Consider the following 19,902-nt stretch of genomic DNA (forward strand, 5'->3'; position numbering starts at 1 on the left):
ACCACAGCCAACTGTGCCTAAACTATTCCTCTAGAGACGTGTTCAGGAATTGAACCTGAGGCTTTACATACACCTGTACTGCTTGAGCTAGCTCCTAGCCCTTAGTCAATTGTCTTTTGCTTTTTGGTTTTTTTTTGTTTTGGTTTTTCAAGACAGGGTTTCTCTGTGTAGCCCTGGCTGTCCTGGAACTCACTCTGTAGACCAGGCTGGCCTCGAACTCAGAAATCCACCTGCCTCTGCCTCCCAAGTGCTGGGACTAAAGGCGTGCGCCACCACTGCCCGGCAGTCAATTGTCTTTACATGGAATAACAAAGCCTAATCATTTCCACTAAGGTCTACTACAGTAGTCCATTTGTTTTTCCATTTTTTTTTTTCCAACAGAGAAATGTTTGGCTGGGGATGCAGCTCAGGAGTAGAACACTTATCTGGCAATGTACAAAGAGGCCTTAGGTTTCATCCCAAGCACTGCAAAACCTTGACCCAAATCAGCCCACAGAAATGAAATAGGAAATCTCCCAGCAGACCTGTGGTACCCATCTGAGATCTCAGTAGCTGGGAGACTGAAGCAGGCAAACTTCAAGTTCCAGCCCAGCACCAGTGATACAAAGCTGCATTAGAAAGGAATGGGGAGGGAGAAAAGACAGACAGAAAAGGGTGGGGGCTGGGGGAGTCTTCTCAGTAAATGTTATGTAATAATTAAGACTTAGTAGGCCAGGCTGCAGAGATGGCTCGGTGGTTAAGAACACTGATTGCTATTCCAGAGGTCCTGAGTTCAAATGCCAGGAACCACATGGTGGCTCACAAACATCTTTGTAACGGGATCTGATGCCCTCTTCTGGAGTGTCTGAAAACAGCTACAGTGTACTCATATAAATAAAATGAGTCCAGAAAAACATTAAAAAAAAAAAGACTTAGTAGGCCAACATCTAATCTATCATCTATATGTTCATCAGGAACAAAGAACTTACAGTCTACAGAATTCAAAACGTCACCATCAGAAGTAGGCATCTAAGGAATTTTTTTCACACCTCAGCTGTAGCACCTCCGTACTTTAAAACAAGTCACACTTTTTTTTCCGGGAAGCTGAAAATGTCGTGTCATTCTGAAATCATGGCTCCTAGAAGAGCCTAGGAAATGAGCTGTCGGGATTAGCTCTGGTGTCCCATTTGGCTACACTCAGACAGAATTTTACTCACAACAGGTACTTCAGAATGTTCTCGAGGAGGACGAAAAGGAATTCAGACGCATTCAGTTCCATATCTGCCGCTCTCCGCACTGAGAGGACCTAACTCACCTACCACAACAGAAAACCAGCAATGGCTGACGGGCTTCTTAGACCAGCTGCCTTCCAAGGCAAGTCCAGAAGAAGCCGCTCAGCTTCTGACAGCATTTGACTAGCGGTTAGTGTGGGGGAAAGCGTGAGAGAGCATGCGTGCAAGCACATGCTGAAGTGACCACAAAGCTCACAGCAATTCAAAATGACGATCCTCAAAAGAGCACGCTAGTCTGGATAAGCACTAAGGGTTAATGGATGAGGAAGAGCCCTGCCTTCAAGTCCTCCTATCTGTGGAGGGGACATCAAGCAGCACATGGATAAATACAGATACAGACTATGAATAATGCTGCAAATCCCAGTAGAGAAAAAAGCATCATGAAAAGCATACAGTGGGATGGATAATCCGTGAACGGCAGGAATGGCAGGGATCAAAGCCAGCTTCTTGAGGAAGGAGAATTTAACCAGGTAAGAAGAAAGACTTGAGTGCCAGCGCACAGCCAACCACGCACATGAACTCAAAGGCTGGAAAAACCACAGCACATATGAGGAACTGGAAAAAAATCAGACCGTGTTCTGACGCTAAGCTCAAGGCAAAAAGAGTAATATAAGCTAAAGAAGAAAAAAAAAAGGAAAGAAAAGAAAGACAGGGAGGGGAGGGGAGGGGAGAAGGGAAGAGAAGGAAGGGAAAAGGCAGAATCAGCCAAGGCATGCTTATGCTCACAATTTTGGCCATTGCTTTAGTGAACCACAATTCCATCTGCATTGGAAAAGCACTGAGTTTTAAAAAAGCATTAGTGTACATATGTGTATACCTAAGTGTATTCATGTGTGTATGCACATGTAGGTGCACCTTCCACAGCAGGTTACATGGAAGTCAGAGAAAAACTTTGTGGCATTGGTTCCCACCATTCACCTCGACAAAGATTCCAGAAGGGAGCTAAGGCCGCCCGGCTTTGGTGTCTCCACCTGCTAAGCCAGCTCCAGCATTGCCAGGCCCTACCGATTGTTTTTTTGTTGTTGTTGTTTTGTTTTTTTGTTTTTATGAGACAGGGTTTCTCTGTGTAGCCCTGGCTGTCCTGGAACTCACTCTGTAGACCAGGCTGGTCTCGAACTCAGAAATCCACCCGCCTCTGCCTCCCAAGTGCTGGGATTAAAGGCGTGCGCCGCCACCGCCCGGCTCCTACCAATTGATTTTAAGCAGAAGTTGTCAAATAATCAGATCTTCCTTTTAAAAAGATCACTCCAAGCCTGGTAAGGTGATGCACATCTGGAATCTGGGTAAATGGAAGGCTGAGGCAAGAGGATCAAAGAGCTCAAGAGTTCCATGTCTCTCTTAACTATAAAGCAAGACCATGTGTCATAGATAGATAGATAGATAGATAGACAGACAGACAGACAGACAGACAGATAGATAGGAGTCGGGAGGCTGGAGCTGGAGAGATGGCTCAGTGGTCAAAGCACTGAGAGCTCTTCTAGAGGACCTGGGTTAGATTTCTAGCATGACATGGTGCCTAATAACTATCTGTAACTCCAGTTCCAGGAAACACAGTGACCTCTTCCAGCCTGCACAGGGACTTCACACACACAGTGCACAGACATGCATCTAGGCAAAACACCAGCCCACAAAAATACAAATCTCAAAAGGTTTTTAAACAGTTCTACTTTTGATGTGAGGTCTAAGAAAAGAACAGAGATTTGGAGAGACTATAGAGGGTTATTTTAAGAAATCCACAGAGTGGCAAACGAGCTAGCGAAGTGAATAAGAGCATTTGCTGCGAGCTGCAGAGGTGGCTCAGGGGTTAAGAGCACTGACTGCTCTTCCAGAGGTCCTGAGTTCAATTCCCAGCACCCACATGGTGGCTCACAGTCATCTGCAGTGGGATCCAATGCCCTCTTCTGGGGTATCTGAAGACAGTTACAGTGTACTCATATACATAAAATAAATAATAAATCTTTAATTAGTAAAAAAGCAGGTTCAGTTCCCATGGGCCACATCAGGTGCCTCACAGCAAGTCCTCTGTCCTCCTTGGGCACCAGACGTACCAGCAGTGTACACACATACATGGAAACACTCACACATACAAATTAAATAAACATATTTAAAAAGGGATCCATGGAAAAGAAGGGGGTATCAGGGAAGATAAATGGTAGATTCAAAGGACATTTAAAAGTGAAAGTCAGCAGGGTGTGTCGATATACACAAAATGACTACATTAATCTGCAGTCAGTCCTTTGACATTTCAGGACACAAAACACTAAACTCTTTATCATTAGTAGCCAAGCACCACCATGGTAAGGGTGAAAGACTGACGAGCTGGCTTCCTGCTGAGTTTCCTGGAAGCACTATCCCAGGAGGCTGATGGGCAGTTGGCTCACTCACTTGTAGAGCAGGCTAGGGGCACTGACGGTGGCCCGGAATCCGTGAGGGGTTTGCGCCACCTCATAGGCACCGCAGGGCTCGTCAGAGTATTCCATGGAGTCTGCAAAGAAAACATAACATCTCTGAATGCCACGGCTCCATGGAGGGCAGGCCCCGCCTAGGCCGGGCCAATCTCAGGGACCTCTGAATGCCACGGCTCCATGGAGGATAGCCCCTGCCTACGCCGACGACCAGTCTCAGGGGTTAAGGAGTGTAACGAACAGCCTGGTGATTGCTTTACTAGGCTTAATCTGCTCATAGAAGGCATAAAGAACAGAGAGAACATGGCGGTTATTTTAAATCCTTCAGGCTCAGAAGCTTCAGAGTGCAGTATATACACACCAATATTTAGCTGAATTTTCTAGAAAGTTAGGATGCCTGAACAACGCATTTTTACTATTATCCTATTGAGATGAAGTTCATGACACATGAACGTAACCTCTAAAGTCTAGAAGTCAGTATGTTTTAGTGTTAGGGTACAAAATTACTTCAATGAATTATTAATAAATAAGAATGGTACTAGGAGAACTTTTCCCATCAAAGCTCAGCGTAGAAGAAAGAAAAGCCAGGGGGCTGGTGAGATGGCTCAGCGGTTAAGAGCGCTGATTGTTCTTCCGAAGGTCCTGAGTTCAAATCCCAGCAGCCCCATGTTGGCTCACAACCATCCATAATAAGATCTGAAGCCCTCTTCTGGGGTGTCTGAAGTCAGCTACAGTGTACTTACATATAATAAATAAATAAATTTTTAGGCTGGAGAGAGAAGAAAAAGTGTCTAAAGACATCTACAGTATATTTACATATAATAAATAAATAAATATTACAAAACATTAAAAAAAAAAAGGCCAGGCTTAGTGCATTTGGGAGGGGCTTGGGGAGGAAAGGAGGGAACGAGAGGGAGAAAAGAGGGAGAAGGAGAAAGAGAGGAGGGAGAAGGAGAAACAGGGAGGGGGAGAAATGGGGAGAGAGAGAAAGAGAGAGAGAAGGAAGGAGGGAGGAAGAGACAAAGGATGGAAAACTCAAAAAGCTCAAGGCTGACAGTGGACAGTAAAAAGGATCACGTGGTGGGTGGGGGTGGGATGAACCCCAAGATTTAAGGTTCAGTGGAAACCCTTAGGAACCGAAAAGGAAAAGTTGCAAAGAACCTGAAAGGCCCTGTTTATACATGCATACCATACACTAACCCTAACCTCATGGTTACTGCCCTGAAAATAGTTATAATCCATCTCAATATTCTTTTTTTTTTTAACAAAATTACTGTTATGTTAAAATAAAGTTAGTTGTGTCTTTAGAACTGTCAGGGCATGACTACAAAGAGAGAAAGAAAAAACTAACATAATAACAACAGTTAATATTATCTGACACTGGACTAAATCCTTCAGGGATTTATTTTAATAATTCATATTCTTGCGGGGCAGTGGTGGCACACGCCTTTAATCCAAGTACGGGGAAGGCAGAGGCAGGTGGATCTCTATTAGTTCAAGGCCAGTCTAGTCTACAGTTTGAGTTCCAGGACAACCAGGGATACATAATAGAAAGACTGTCTCAAAAAAAATTAGTAATAATAATAATTCATATTCCTTTTAATTTCACAGGTAAAGGGGCTTACTTTTGCCACAGAATATGGAGAGTTAACAGTAATGACTAACAAGACCTTCACACAGGGCTCAGCGGGTAAGAGCCCTCACTGGCCTTGCAGAGGACCTAAGTTCAGATCCTGGCAGTCACACTGAGTGGTTCACAACCCCCTGTGAGTCCAGCCACAGGAGATCCAATCAGTACCACTTTAGGCCGGGGCGGCGGTGGCCAACGCCTTTAATCCCAGCACTTGGGAGGCAGAGGCAGGCAGATTTCTGAGTTCGAGGCCAGCCTAGTCTACAGAGTGAGTTCCAGGACAGCCAGGGCTACACAGAGAAACCCTGTCTTGAAAAACAAACAAACAAACAAAACTGAAAAAAAAAAACCTTTAGGCTTCTTTGGGCACCCATGATCATATGTATACACACATACACACACACACACAAATCATTAACAAATAATAATGAAAAAAATTACTCCAGGTGGCACCGAAGCCTCTGTATAGGATGAAATATGTATTGACCCATGCACAGAATACAGCCTGAAAACTTCATCTGGTATCAGCTGTGTCGGCACCAGTGACCAGCAACAAAGCAAGGAATTGCCCCTGCAGTACAAAGAACATCTTCCTTCTTGTCGGACCTACGAGCCCCTAGGATTACCTGGATAGAAATCCTCATCTTCTTCATGTTGGTATTGTTTTTCCTGGATGGGATTCTTTCTATAATTCCGTCCATCGAACGTTACAAGCTGTGGGCGCAGAACGTCCATGACAAATGATCTTCCAGTGAAGTCCTGAAAAAAAGAAAAGTGTCCTTTTGCTTGTTTATTTTTTTATTAGAAAATGAACACTTAGGTTACTAAGACAGCGAGCGCTACAGGTAAAGGCACTTGCTCCCCAGGGTGATGACCCACATGGTAGAAGGAGAAAACAGACTCCTGCAGGTTGTCCTCTGCATTACACATGCAGGCAGGTAGCATGCACAAGAACAAAATACGGAAATAAACAAATAAATGTAATAAAAATTTAAGTTAAAAGGAACTCCACTATAGAGCTGGGCAGTGGTGGTGCATGCCTTTAATCCCAGCACTTGGGAGGCAGAGGCAGGTGGATTTCTGAGTTCGAGGCCAGCCTGGTCTACAGAGTGAGTGCCAGGACAGCCAGGGCTACACAGAGAAACCCTGTCTTGAAAAAAAAAATTAAATAAAAAACTCCATTATGTAGGCCTCAAAGGACACAACTGGGCAGTTCACAGAACATCCTAAGCAAAAATAGTGTTCCTTTCCATTGTTCCGCCACTGTAAGTTCTTGTATAGGTGTCTGGTTAACCTATAGAGGGTGAGGTATTGCTAGCCACCTTAGTATGAGCAGAGAGCTTCATTCACCCTATCCAGTATGATATATCATATTACCATACTCTATCATACAGTAAGATAATGCATTGAGGAATCATCCATACAATACCCACGGAAGAGAGTTAAGCCGTTTTAAAGGTGTTAGAAAGAAATACCTACCAATCAGATTTATTTCCCTATCAAAGTACAACTAAAATATGACTTACTAACCTAGTTCTCAGACCAACACAGTACTGAGAAGGCACAGTTTCCGGAGGCCACTGCCTCAACACAACAAACGGCTTCACACTTGTAGTCAACTCTTGAATCAATAATTAGGAAGTCAAGGCTCCTTATAAACTAGCCCATGTTCCCACCCCAGATGGCTGCGTCTACAAGCTCATGAACTTAAAAAGTCCCACCAAAGAAAGCCTAACAATCCCTTCTAAATAAAGGCTTGGCCCAACCCTCAGTCAAGTCGCTAATCCATAGCGTAGCCACCTGCAGCACCAAGGGGAGGGTTTGTGTTTTGTGAGCACAGCAAGTCAACGTTGACAAGGAGATGCAGTCATCAACCATCTTATGCCAACCTGGTGTGACACTCCTTTAGCATTCCTCCCCCACTTCAAAAAAAAAACAGGTTCTATAGAAAAGTCGCCTTTATAAAGGGAGGGTCCTGAGCGCGAAGCCGCTATGGCATCTTTCCTGCGCAGCTCCAGGCAGAGACGTCAGAAGGACGTCAGCAGACTAGCCCTGGGTCGCAGATATTGGAAGAGGGCAAAGTATATATGTCTTCGTGCAATTTCTTTTTCTTTCTTTTTTTTTTTTTTTTTTTTTTTGGTTTTTTCGAGACAGGGTTTCCTGTGTAGCCTTGGCTGTCCTGGAACTCACAATGTAGACTAGGCTGGCTTCGAACTCAGAAATCCGCCTGGTCTGCCTCCCAAGTGCTGGGATTAAAGGCGTGCGCCACCACCGCCCGGCGTCTTCGTGCAATTCTCATGCGAGAAGCTTAAGTCCTAAGTCATAAAAGCCAACACCGAACACCCTACGCCAGAGAGAGGGACCAAAACACATCAACGCAGCAAGAAAACCGGAACTGCGGGGACAGGGGGCGGGGGCGGGGCAGCGACGGCGACCCGGAAGCGTTCTCGGAAAGCTCGCTCTGGCCCAGCCCAGCTACGCCCACTCCACGCATGCGCGCTAGCCCGGCCCTACACCCTTACACCGCCTTAAAATTCCCACAGCTCGGGCGGGCACGCGCACGCCGCTGTCTACGTCGTGGCGAACGGGGCCGCACGGCTTGGTTCAGGGGGCGGGGCTGTCAGTGCACAAGCTGCTGAGGTAAGTGGTCAAGACTTCCAGAACCTTCGGTGGGGAGTTGATCCCCCCCCAACCCCTACGATCCTACCTGCCAGGACTAACTGAGAGGGTGGAAAGGGACCCCGGAGGCTCTCCCGCGCCGGGCGTCTGCAAAGGCAATTTGCTCCGACTGAGCATGCGTGGGGCGGGTTGGCGCCTGCGCCGTGGGGCGGCCGCGAGCCTTTCCTTCCTCCTGGACTTGTTGGGTGGGAAGCGTACCTGGGTGGAGTTAGAGGGGCCGGGGTTCGCGTGCTGACTCCTCCCCTCTCGAGCGAGGGTCTCCATCCCACCCTCCTTAGAGAGCTACCGCGTCTTGTTGGAGCGGATGGTAATCCGTCTGTTTAGGTGGAACACCTAATGATCTGTTAGTTTAGAACCCAACGGTTGTCATAATTAGAACCACCTCACTGGATCCGAGTCGACTTAAGCATCTGGTTTTGTTCTGAGCTTCATTTTAAAGAAGGATCTCTTTTTTTATTTTGTTTTGTTTTGTTTTAAGACTATAAGCGGAAAGTTAATTTATGAGTGCGAGGTCGTCCCTGTCGTACACAAAGTAAGTATTTAACCACGCCAAGCCATATTGTGCCCCACAAAATGTCATTACTTTTCCTATGAACGTTTCCTATGCTTGTCAAGCAGCCACAGCTTTCCTGATAGGGCCAAGTTCCAGGAGTCAACAAAATTTCACCGAGTGCCTCCTTATGGGGATGGTAGTCCCCTGGGTGGCAGAGTTGAATACTCCACACAGAAAGAGATGACTGGAACTCTCCCTGATCCCTGCAGTCTCTACTGAGCTGCCAGCTCTTGAGCTACTATTTATAAATCATATGATGCCTCCAGGGTACAAAGGTAGTTTGCTTTCTATTTTCCAATATTACGGGATCCTTTTCACTGCCTCACACTTGCTAAGCAAATGCTATAACGACCAAACAGGTTAGATTTTTTTTTACGTGTGTGTGCCCATACATGTGTAGGCTAGAAGCTGTCTGCTGTCTTCCTCCATAGCTTTTTTTTTTTTTTTTTTTTTTTTTTGTGTGTGTTTTTCGAGACAGAGTTTCTCTGTATATCCCTGGCGGTCCTAGAACTCACTCTGTAGACCAGGCTGGCCTCCTCAAACTCAGAAATGTGCCTGCCTCTGCCTCTGCCTCCCAAGTACTGGGATTAAAGGCGTGTGCCTACTGCCCGTCTATCCTCCAGAGTTTTTCATAGCTTCCCAGAACCCAGAACATTCCCATTCAGGATAATCTAGCTAACAATCTTGCCATGGGGAATCACTTATCTTTTGCCTCCTAAATGCTGGGATTACAGGCAGCCACCACACCTGCGGAGCTTGTAAGTGACTTCCAGGGATCCCCAACCCCTCCAGGGCAAGCACTCCATCCCTAGCCCCATTGCAAGATTCTTAGTAAGATTGTGAGGTGAGTGTGCTGACTGAGGGTGTAGCCCAGCACTAGAATGTGTGAAGTACATAGCATCACACTGCCTGCCTCCTGAGCAGATCCTTCGCTTCCAGGAGTTTTACGTATAAGTGTGAAAAACTGGATTGTGCCTAGGGAAAAGTGGGTGTGCAAGTGCATACCTGTAATTCCAACACCCCGTGGGCCAAGCCAACAGAATCTGGAATTGAAGGCCAGGCTGGTTTGTTATTTATTTGCTGTATTTACTTAATCCTCATAATTTATCCGTAAGGTAGGCATTCCACTGTTACTGATTGCATCTTACAGGTGAGGTATCTAAGGAACAGAAAAGACAACCGATTTGTCCCGTCTCACGGCAGATAGCAAAGCCAGGGTACACACCTAAGCGGGCAGTTCTTTACCGTCAGTTCTTGTTTAAAGATTTACTTAATTTAGCCGGGCAGGGCCGGGCAGTGGTGGTGCATGCCTTTAATCCCAACACTTGGAAGGCAGAGGCAGGTGGATTTCTGAGTTCGAGGAGGACAGCCTGGTCTACAGAGTGAGTTCCAGGACAGCCGGGGATATAGAGAAACCCTGTCTTGAAAAAAAAAGGTTAATTAATTTTACGCGTGCGTGCGTGCGTGCGTGCGTGCGTGTGTTGACCAAGGAGGTCAGAAATGGGCAGCAGATCCCTCAGTCGATGTGAGCCACCAAACACTGAGTGCTGGGACCCTACCTCCAGTCTTCTTCAAGAGCCACAACCACCCTTAACCTCTAAGCCCTCATACACAGCAGCACATCAACAAGCCATTGCTTCAAAACTTAGATGACCTTTAGGAAGTCAGGGGTACTCTTGGACTATGTAAGCATTCTATGAACATACCTAAATGAGTGGCTACTTAGAGTTACAGGGATCAATCAGTCAGTCCCCAAGCTCAGCATTACAGTCTAGGGCTTGTTGATCTGTTTACCGCTTAATGATGGCATCCAAAACTAGAAACTGAGGTGTAACACAGGGTGGAACATGCGCTTAACAGGGCCCTGGCTTTCATCTCCAGCACCTTGAAAGAAAAGAAACCCAAACAAACCTTAAGCAAATCATTAGAACCCTACATCCTACAGGTCTCTCCTTCTCAACAGAAAACAGCTTATAGAAAGTTAACCTTGCGCTCATTCTGATTCCGCACTGTTTTTCCACCTCAGCTGTTTTCTCCATGGAGCTATAGTTCTGAGACTTGGGAAGAAAGGAAGATGGAAGGGAATTCCTTTGATTAGTTTCAGCTGAGAATAGTCCCTGTGGCTAGCCTTTGAAGCTGACTGGCAGTCGCCTGCCTGGGTGCTCTGTGGAGCAGCTGATCTCAAAATACAAAACACAAAGCAGTAGCAACTAAATAGAACATCATCAGGGTGGAAGTTGAAAAGATGAGAGTTTAAAAATCTTAGCTGAGAAAAATAAACAGTTCTCAGTGGGTCCCGCTCTGAGCTGGAAGGAAGTAAAACCAGAGCTGCTCTCCAGGGAGAGGCCGAGTGCTCTGTATGCTTCCCTTGAATCCCACCAGGGATGGGCTAGAGACTTGGACCTCGTCATCATTACTTAAGTCTCGGGCTGGAGAGATGGCTCAGCGGTTAAGAGCACTGACTGCTCTTCTGAAGGTCCTGAGTTCAAATCCCAACAACCACATGGTGGCTTACAACCATCTGTAATGGGATCTGATGCCCTCTCTTCTGGTGCGTCTGAAGACAGCTACAGTGTACTTAGATAATATAATAATAAATAAATCTTTAAAAAAAAAATACTTAAGTCTCTCTTAAGGAACAGTTAAAAGTTTACCAGGCTCTATTTCGAGCCATTGTGCCACAAAAGAGCAGTTATAAATTCCACACGAAGAGTTGTTTTCCCTGATGGATACAAGTACAATTCTGAAAGTAGCCTAAGGGCAAAATTAAGAGTGTTGTCAGTGAGCTGGGCATCCTGGTCTCGCCTTTTATACCATCACTGAGAGGCCATGAATATTTGTGAGTTTGAGGCAGTCTGAACTACATACATAGCAAGTTCTGGACCAGCCAGAGCTACACAGTGAGACCCTGTTTCCAAAAGAATTTTTAAAAAGGTTAAAAGGAAAGAGCTAGTTAATGAGATTGCATGTATTTATAACAGGCTGCCAGTCTAACAGCCATAGCTTTTCTTTTAGCCCATGTCAGTGTCCATTAGTACAACCTTTGACTGATCATACAATGGAACTAGAGACCAGGCTCTGCTTCTCTGACAGCCACTTGTCACTGCCACAGAGTTAGGAACCAGCAGCCACCATCTCAGACTGCCTGTACGATTTTCCTCAGAAGGAAACTAGATGGCCTGGACATAAAGGATTTACAGGAACATAGCATTCTGTAGTATTTTTCTGTTTAAAAAAAGCATTTCACCTTTTCCAGCATTGGGAATGGAAACTAAATCGTAAACTGTTTGAATCTGTGCTCCACCACTGAAGGCATACCCCAGCCTTCAACTTTTTCTAGCAAGTATGTCAGAACTAAGGTGGGGAAGAGGGAAAACTATTCAGCCAAATTCCGCTTGACCAGAACAGAGGGGAGATGTGTTTTTATTGTTTTGGTTTTTTTTTTCATTTTTGCTTTTGTTTTTGTTTTGTCTTTTGAGGGATCTTATGATCCAGACTGACCTTGAACTTGCTTTAACCAAAGATGGCCTCGAGCTTCCGACTGTTCCACCTGTGCCTCGCAGGTGCAAGAGTCTTACTTCTGTGCCTCCATACCTTGCTTATACGGTGCTAGGAGCTCAGCCCAGGGCTGCTTGTCTACTAGGCAAACACTGCTGACTGAACAACATCCCCAGCCCTGGAAATTTCATTTTCTAAAGATTGTTTTAAAGCTAGATATGGTGGCACATGGCTGTAATCCCAGCACTTAGGAGAGTGACAAGGTGGGGTTGCCATGAATATCCTTCAGGCCAGGCTGGGATATAGGGTTAGGGTTCCAGACTAGCAAATTAAGGCTCTCTCTATAAATAGTCTTTTTTTTTTAAATGCTGAAATCTATGTAATATGAAAATTAGCCATCGTCTGTTATTGAAACAGCCTCTTGGCTATGTTTCCAGGTTACAAAGTCCCCTGCCTCAGCCTCCTGTGTAACTAGAATGTCCCAGTGCACTCCTGTGTAAAGTCATTTGTTCCGTTAAATACTAGAATCCGTATCCAGTGAGAAACCACTAGCCACATGGTTTTATTAAATTTTTATTTAGTATTTTTAAATGGACATAAATAGCTCTTCAGATGCATTAGTGGACACACATGAGACTCGTGGCTACCAAATTGGGCAGACCTAGCATATCAGAACATTTCCAAGGTGACAGACAGCAAGTTCTAAATGGCATAAACATGGTACTAACCATTTTTAAATTATATACTATAGAGTTTTCATAGCTTCTGAGGCTGTGTTCTTCTTCTGAAGTTTTGTAAGACATGTGTTCAATACTGGGATCTGGGTTTTCAGGTGGGATGCAGAATTAAGCCCATAGATGCTCAGTTCACGAAGGACCTTTGTTTCTGAGCTCAGTTCCTGAATTATTTTTGTTCCAGTTTTGGGGCGCCACCAAGTGTTAGACTACAGTATTACATTTAGATGAAAAGGTTATCAGATTCTTCATGAACACGCCAATAGTGTCCTAACCAATTTCCCTTCCTTGGGAACAGAACACAGTGTTATTCTGGACTCGTACTTGGAAAACCTGATAAGTGAACCTCGTGCTGTGGCTTGGTGAGGAATGTACTCAAGACAAACTGTCCTGTGGAGCAGTATTATTTCATCCTTGATCCCATTTTTGCCTTGGCACTGCCATATCAACATTCATAACTCATAAATTATCCACACTCAATCCCAAGTGGTATCATTTGTTAATGGGAGAAAATAGGACTCTCTAAGTAGGCAAGGTTTCTTTTGGTTTTTGGTTTTGATTTTGATTTTCGTTTTTGGTTTTTCAAGACAGTCTTTGTGTACCTCTAGCTGTCCTGGAACTTGCTAAATAGACCAGACTGGCCTCAAATTCACACGTTATCTGCCTGCTTCTGCCTCCCCAGTTCTAGGATTAAAGGCATACAGCCCCATACCCAGTTTCAAGCTATTCTTCAACATGATTTACTTCAAAACCTAAGTGACATTATAAAAGACTATAGCCGGGTAGTGGTGGCACATGCCTTTAATCCCAGAACTTGGGAGGTTTAGACAGATTTCTGAGTTCGAGGCCAGCCTGGGCTATAGAGCGAGTTCCAGGACAGCCAGGGCTACACAGAGAAACCCTGTCTTGAAAAACCAAAAAAAAAAGACTACAGAAGGATGGGGCATAGGGAAAGCTGGCCCTACAGAGTCAGAGTGAAGTGTTGTCCATCTGGCTTTATAAACTTGCCAATTGCTGTTTCTTTCCTCTAGTGAAGAGAGACTTCTACTGGAGGGAATGGCCGCCTCCTCATCCTCATCTTCAGCTGGTGGGGTCAGTGGAAGTTCTGTCACCGGATCTGGTTTCAGTGTGTCCGACCTTGCCCCACCACGGAAAGCTCTGTTCACCTACCCGAAAGGCGCTGGAGAGATGTTAGAAGGTGATCTCACGCTGTGTGTACTTCAGACCTTTAGTGCTTGAATGGGAAGGAGCTAGGGCTGGAGGACCCTCTAGACATCTCCAAGCCAAAGCCCTTGAGTAGCCTGATCAGGTTGCCTTAGCACCTGCTTGATATATTTTCTCTTTTAGTGAGTGTCTACAGATAGATTAACCCCACCAGAGAGGCCTGAAGGGGAAGTAAAAGTTAATGCATTTACCTCTGTGAAGGTGACTGTCATGGACCACTGCCAGACGGAGCTGTGTGACGGACGGCATGGTTTTTATAGCCCTGGAGATAGATTTGCAACCGCCGTCTTATCACACAGACTGGCTGGTCAGAAATAGGTCACGGGCAGCAGCCATGAAACGGCATTAGTGACTGGAACGTATCGGATTCATGGTAAGCTAGACAGGTAATTCACTGTAGGAGCGTAAGACTCATGTGAGATACTTAACTTAAAATGAGCATGTCTTGCCAGGCCAGCCCCATCTTCACAGTGAGATCCAGCCAACTACATACAATGAGACTCTCTTTAAAAAAAAAAAAAAGAAAGAAATGAAAGAAAAGAAAAAAACAACAACAACAAAATTAAATGTATATGTCTGGACCCAACAGATCCTGAATTAGCCTAGGATAGGAAACTTTGGTTTTTTTGACCAGTGTCCCAGGCCTTCTCATGAGGGAGTCTTCTCATATTTTTAAAATACTGACAAAGAACCCTTTATAGACTCAAAATTCACTGGAGTCAAGCATTTTTCTATTGAATTATAAAATGGTCTTTTTTTTGCTTTAAATCTTGCATATTTATATGTATATATTTTAAATTAATTAGGCGATATCTCTGAGAAAGGTACAAACTATATTTAAGGTGATTATTATACATTTATATCAGGTACTTTTAATAAAACAGTTTCAGGTTAAACTAAGTAGTGTTGGGGATTGAACCCAGTGGCCTCATACACAGTAGGCAACACTCTGACCCAGCTGCATGCCTGGCAGACTCTAGTACCATAAGGCTCTGGGGTCATTTACACCTGCTTGGTAGTGGAGCTGCAGGCAACGTGTAGTGTGGAAGGTGGTTTATCAGGCATGTGTACTTTCTGCATTGCCTTTTTCGTTGGTCTCCGTTTGTGCAGATATCCAAGTTGGTATCACCGAGTCTGACTGGAAGTAGAGGCTTTGTGTCTGTATTTGGCACTAAAAGTGGATTACAGCCATAGCTCTCTGCAGCAGAGATGTATAGTTAAGGAAGTTTGCCACAAAACAGATGACAAGTTGAAGGCATTTAAATTGTTTAGCTAGCTTTATAGAACAGAGAAGAATCAGTGTTTAGCTCTGCTTCATAAAAAAGGTGTTCAAGTCAGTAGGAAGCTCGTGCTCTAACAGGTTTCTATCTGGCCATTCTCATTACCTCATTGAGGAATCAGTTGGGTTCAAAAGCAAGTATCTGACATACTTTTGACTATCAAGAATACAGAAAAGGGCTGGGCGATGGTGGCGCACGCCTTTAATCCCAGTACTTGGAAAGCAGAGGCAGGCGGATTTCTGAGTTCGAGGCCAGCCTGGTCTACAGAGTGAGTTCCAGGACAGCCAGGACTACACAGAGAAACCCTGTCTCAAAAAAAAAAAAAAGAATATAGAAAAGGGGCTGGGGAGATGGCTTAGCTGGTAAAAGGTGCCTGGCACTAAGCCTGACTACCTAAGTGTGGCCCCTGGAGTTGATGGTGGGAAAAGAGAGAGAGGACTGACTCCTAAAAGTTGTCCTCTGACTTTCCCATGAGGACCCATACATAACTAAATAAATGTCATATTCAAGAAAATGAAAAGACCACCATCACCTTCACAGTATCTGCTGGGGCTTGGTTCTGCTTCCACCTCCCCGCCTGCACCACCTTCAAACTCCACACCTGTACCTCATCTCCATGGATGCTGAAGTCAATAGGTGCCCAAGTCTTTTACGTGAAGGGACCTGGCATTTCCATATGATTTGTGTGTGTCCTTCCATGAAGCACTCCTCAGTGTGATTGACAGGAATGTCAGGTCTCGAGGTGACCCTGTTGTACACTACAATGCTTGCATCCTAGCCTTCTCCTCATTGTTGCGTTCATTTAGTTTTGCGTCTCCTGTAGTCTCCTCAAGCGCCGTACTCTCCTCCTCCCCCTCCCTCCCAAGTGCTGAGACTATAGACACACACGACTCTCTGCTTTATTCCATGTTAGGGACTAGTCCCAATGATGCCAACTGAGCTACATCCCCTTACATTAGTGTAATGGAAGAGAAAAATAGAAACAAACCATGCTGATGGAAATCAAGTAACCCCAGCACTCAGGAGGCTGGGATGGGAGAATTATTGTGAGTTTGATGGTAGCCTGGACTACCTAGAGACTGCCATGCCAGCCTGGGCAAAGAGTAGAACTTTCTTTAAAAAAAGGGGGGGGGGATGGAGGTGGGGATATAGAAAGGTTGCCTTTGAGAGTAAGGAACAAAAAAGCATTTAAGAATCAAGGTTATAGGGTGGGGCTGATGAGATGGCTCAGTGGTTAAGAGCACTGGCAGCTCTTCCAGAGGTCCTGAGTTCAAGTCCCAACAACCACATGGTGGCTCACACCCATCTGTAATGGCATCCCATGCCCTCTTCTGGTGTTCCTGAAAACAGCAGTTGCATATATAAAATAAATAAATAAATCCTTAAAAAATAAAAGAAAGAAAAGAGTCAAGGTTGGGTGTGGGTCATAATCCTAACAGGTTCAACTTGATGTTGCCTGCTCCTAAATCTAGGATATAAATCCAAACAACCTGTGTTTAACCTCTGGGATAAACTTCTGGGTACATCTGCTGTCTGCTAACAGCAGCATGCAGTGAGCTTTAACAGTCTCCTGCCTTCTGCTAACATTGCTCTCACCCAGCTATTAGTGAGCAAATTAGAGGCTGCCCTCCAGCCCACAGTGGCTATATCTTAGGGACCTCACAGGCCTCTGATTCATATAAATCCCCTAGGATTGCCTCATTTCCTACTGGGAAGTAATATCTTTTAAATGAAATTTAGCGTTGAATTGAATGGGACTGGTGATAGAGTTAGATTTGGGCCACTTACTGAACTTTTTCACCACACATAATCTTTGCTTGTCCTTTACAAGGAAAGCTGATGCACCGTTGACTGGTGTGTCAGTTATACACAGGTCGCCTCAGGCTGACTCCTCTCTGGAAAAATCCAGGCCTTTAGATTGGTAGATGTGACACATGATATGATGTGGTATCAGAAGCAGCGGACATGTAAATGATGCAAAGTGAAGAAGTAAAAAATAAAAAAGAAGCAGTAGGCTTTGTAGTCACTGCAAAGCTGCATGGGGACAGGAATGCATTCTTGGGAGAGTGATGCCCAGACACCTTTTTGAAAGGTGAGCTTCTGTGTTTGCTTTGGAACTCAGTGCCAAGGATAAGCCAGTGTGATAACCTAAGTGCAGTATCCTAGTGATTTAATGAGGGTGGGGGCAGCACTCCCAGGAGCCTCCTCACACAGCACTTGATGCTTACAGCCCACAATTCCCACTTCCTGCAGTTCAGGACCACCCCCTGGAAGGCCACCTCTACTGCGTTTCACTCTTTGCAAAATAACCAATGGGCTGTAGATGAGTCTTCAAGAAGGATGCCAGTGTGGCATTGCCATGCAAGAGCAAAATACACCATGTCTTTGTTGTCAAGGTTCTCGGCAGCTCCCTTCTCTTGGTGGACTCTGGAGTTGCCCACTGCTCTCTGCCCTTATCTAGATAGTTCATGATGTCATTAGCATGTGTAGATCTTTACACCAGTCAGAAGCAAGGAGTACACCGGGCGTGGTGATGCTCTCGGTGTCACCTCCAGCACTTCAAGAAAGGAGGATGAAAAGCCAAGGGTGGGAAGATTGAACTTAGAGACTACTCATCCTAAGAGTGATACCGCACCCCCACCCCCACCTGTCTCTGTCTGTCTGTCTGTCTGTCTGTCTCTCTCTCTCTCTCTCTCTCTCTCTCTCTCTGGCATTGATTTGAAGGTAGTAAGACAGGAAGTTCTTCTGGTTGTGTGTTCACACCATTCAGATAGAGTCAGTATTTCCCTTTGATCACCAGGACTTGTGAAGAAAGGTTTGTGTGAAGCTCAGCATGAGGCCAGAGTGTGTCACTTAATCCCTGTGACACACCAGTCCAAGACTGACGAGTGGGTGCTGACATCTGGCAGTGCTAGTGTGAACTCCTACCTTGAGAGGGACAGCTGTGTCCTCTCTTCCATTTGTCTGGGAATTTCAGCAATAAAACCCTTGCCCTGGGGCCTTGCTGCCCTTTGCTATGTGAATTATGTCTCTCTGTGGGGAAGTGTTTTGTAGGCTCAGCCTTCGCACTGACAGCGTCATAACTGCCCCCTCCTTGTTGGCAGGTTGTTGGCACCAGCTCGGCACTAGGCTCAGAGCTTGCACCATTTCCCTTATCGGGATCCAGACTGCGGTGCTCAGTTCTGTTGGAAGGTCAAGGTTGCCATTCGTGCTTACAGAACAAGAAGTTTCCCGGCAAGGTTTTCTGATGGTCATGATGATGTAATTTGATGAATTAAAAGTCAACAGCCGTTTTTCCTTCGGCTGTGTTTTAGAATGAAAGTAATTGAGAGTTCTGTCACAGTAAGTCACACGAGTACCATATAGCTGGGTGTGCCAGCTGCCTTGTTTGCCTGCTGTACAGAGGAGAACAGGTCAGGAGGCGGGCGGTGGTAACTAGGACATCAGACTAGGCGTCTTGTTCTTGTTTTTGTAACACTATTTTTGAACTCTCAAACAAGTAGGACTATTTTAATATTAGGTATAGAAGAGGTAGCTTTTACACAGCAGTGTTCTAAAGGATCCCCTTTGTTCTCACCAGAAACACTTTAGACCTCAAATGTAGTAGCAGGGAATGAGTGGACAGCCTCTCTTGCTTTTCCAGAAGCCATAACTAATGCCTGTGCCCTTTCACTTGTAGATGGCTCTGAGCGATTCCTCTGTGAGTCGGTGTTTAGCTATCAAGTGGCGTCCACGCTTAAACAGGTGAAGCATGGTAAGTACATGGTAAGCTGCCGGACATTTATGGGAAACGAAGAGGCACAGACTCTGAAAGGCACTGTGCTATGACAAAAGTCCCACACTGGTTAAGTGGCCCATCCGAATTGAAGAGCATCCTACGATCTTGTCGAGCATGAAAATCCCCTTGGAGGTTCGAAGTTGAAGCCGCGGGTTCAGTTCTCTGGGGGAGCTGCTACTGCCTGCTCCTCTGCTGCCTTTGCCCCTCCCTCCTGAGACTGGCTACTGCATCCCTTCAGGGACCACCTGCTTCTGGTATCTGAAGCACCTTCTGCCCTGTCGAAGCCCTGAACCCCAGGTCACATATATACTTCACCAAGTCTCCGAATGCACCAGTCCTCCTGGGACAAACCATGGGAGCTTCTGCCTCAGCCACCTGAGAGAGAGCTGGGGTTATTGACTCGAGCCCTGGAGTCCAGCTCCACTCTTGAGCATCTAGCACAGATGAGAATATGAGGATGATAATCACTGCACTAGGACTGAAACAAGGGGCATGGCCACTCTAGCACCACCCCTGGGGCTCATCCCCAGCCTAGCGCAACTGTAAGGTCCTCTTTACTATCCTCTCATTCTGAAACTCACTGTGTAGCCCAGGCTGGCCTGGAACTCTGAGCACTCCTCCTGCCTCTACTTCCTAAGTGCTAGGCTTGAGCTCCCACACCTTGCTTGTTTTATTTTATTATATTTTATTTTTTGGTTTTTCGAGACAGGGTTTCTCTGTGTAGCCCTGGCTGTCCTGGAACTCACTCTGTAGACCAGGCTGGCCTCGAAATCTGCCTGCCTCAGCCTCCCAAGTCCTGGGATTAAAGGCGTGCGCCACACCGCCCGGCTACCTTGCTTGTTTTATATTC

At 45.6% G+C, this 19,902-nt stretch overlaps 2 protein-coding genes across 9 annotated transcripts in view; one reads left to right on the forward strand and one right to left on the reverse strand.

Moving 5' to 3' along the window:
* The window catches only part of Ascc1 (activating signal cointegrator 1 complex subunit 1), a 99,757-nt gene extending 91,438 nt beyond the window's left edge, over positions 1–8,319 (reverse strand). For 2 of the 6 annotated variants that reach the window (XM_031348574.1, XM_031348577.1), the window contains exons 1-3: positions 8,014–8,159; positions 5,933–6,065; positions 3,657–3,756 (exon numbers count right to left, since the gene is read on the reverse strand). In XM_031348574.1, the coding sequence (XP_031204434.1) occupies positions 3,657–3,756; positions 5,933–6,041 (209 nt within the window). In that variant the 5' untranslated portion in view covers positions 6,042–6,065; positions 8,014–8,159. Of the gene's footprint in view, positions 1–3,656; positions 3,757–5,932; positions 6,066–6,836; positions 7,386–7,496; positions 7,638–8,013; positions 8,160–8,183 lie in introns of those variants that run through there. The other 4 variants (XM_031348572.1, XM_031348575.1, XM_031348576.1 and 1 more) reach the window with 4 other exon arrangements.
* Positions 7,700–19,902, forward strand: part of Anapc16 (anaphase promoting complex subunit 16) — a 14,920-nt gene continuing 2,717 nt past the window's right edge. Inside the window, exons 1-4 of one of the 3 annotated variants that reach the window (XM_031348580.1) lie at positions 7,700–7,946; positions 8,464–8,517; positions 13,802–13,968; positions 18,954–19,028. In XM_031348580.1, the coding sequence (XP_031204440.1) occupies positions 8,486–8,517; positions 13,802–13,968; positions 18,954–19,028 (274 nt within the window). In that variant the 5' untranslated portion in view covers positions 7,700–7,946; positions 8,464–8,485. Of the gene's footprint in view, positions 7,947–8,339; positions 8,518–13,801; positions 13,969–18,953; positions 19,029–19,902 lie in introns of those variants that run through there. The other 2 variants (XM_031348581.1, XM_031348579.1) reach the window with 2 other exon arrangements.

The sequence above is a fragment of the Mastomys coucha genome, unplaced genomic scaffold (assembly GCF_008632895.1).
Source record: "Mastomys coucha isolate ucsf_1 unplaced genomic scaffold, UCSF_Mcou_1 pScaffold3, whole genome shotgun sequence".
NCBI lineage: Eukaryota > Metazoa > Chordata > Mammalia > Rodentia > Muridae > Mastomys > Mastomys coucha.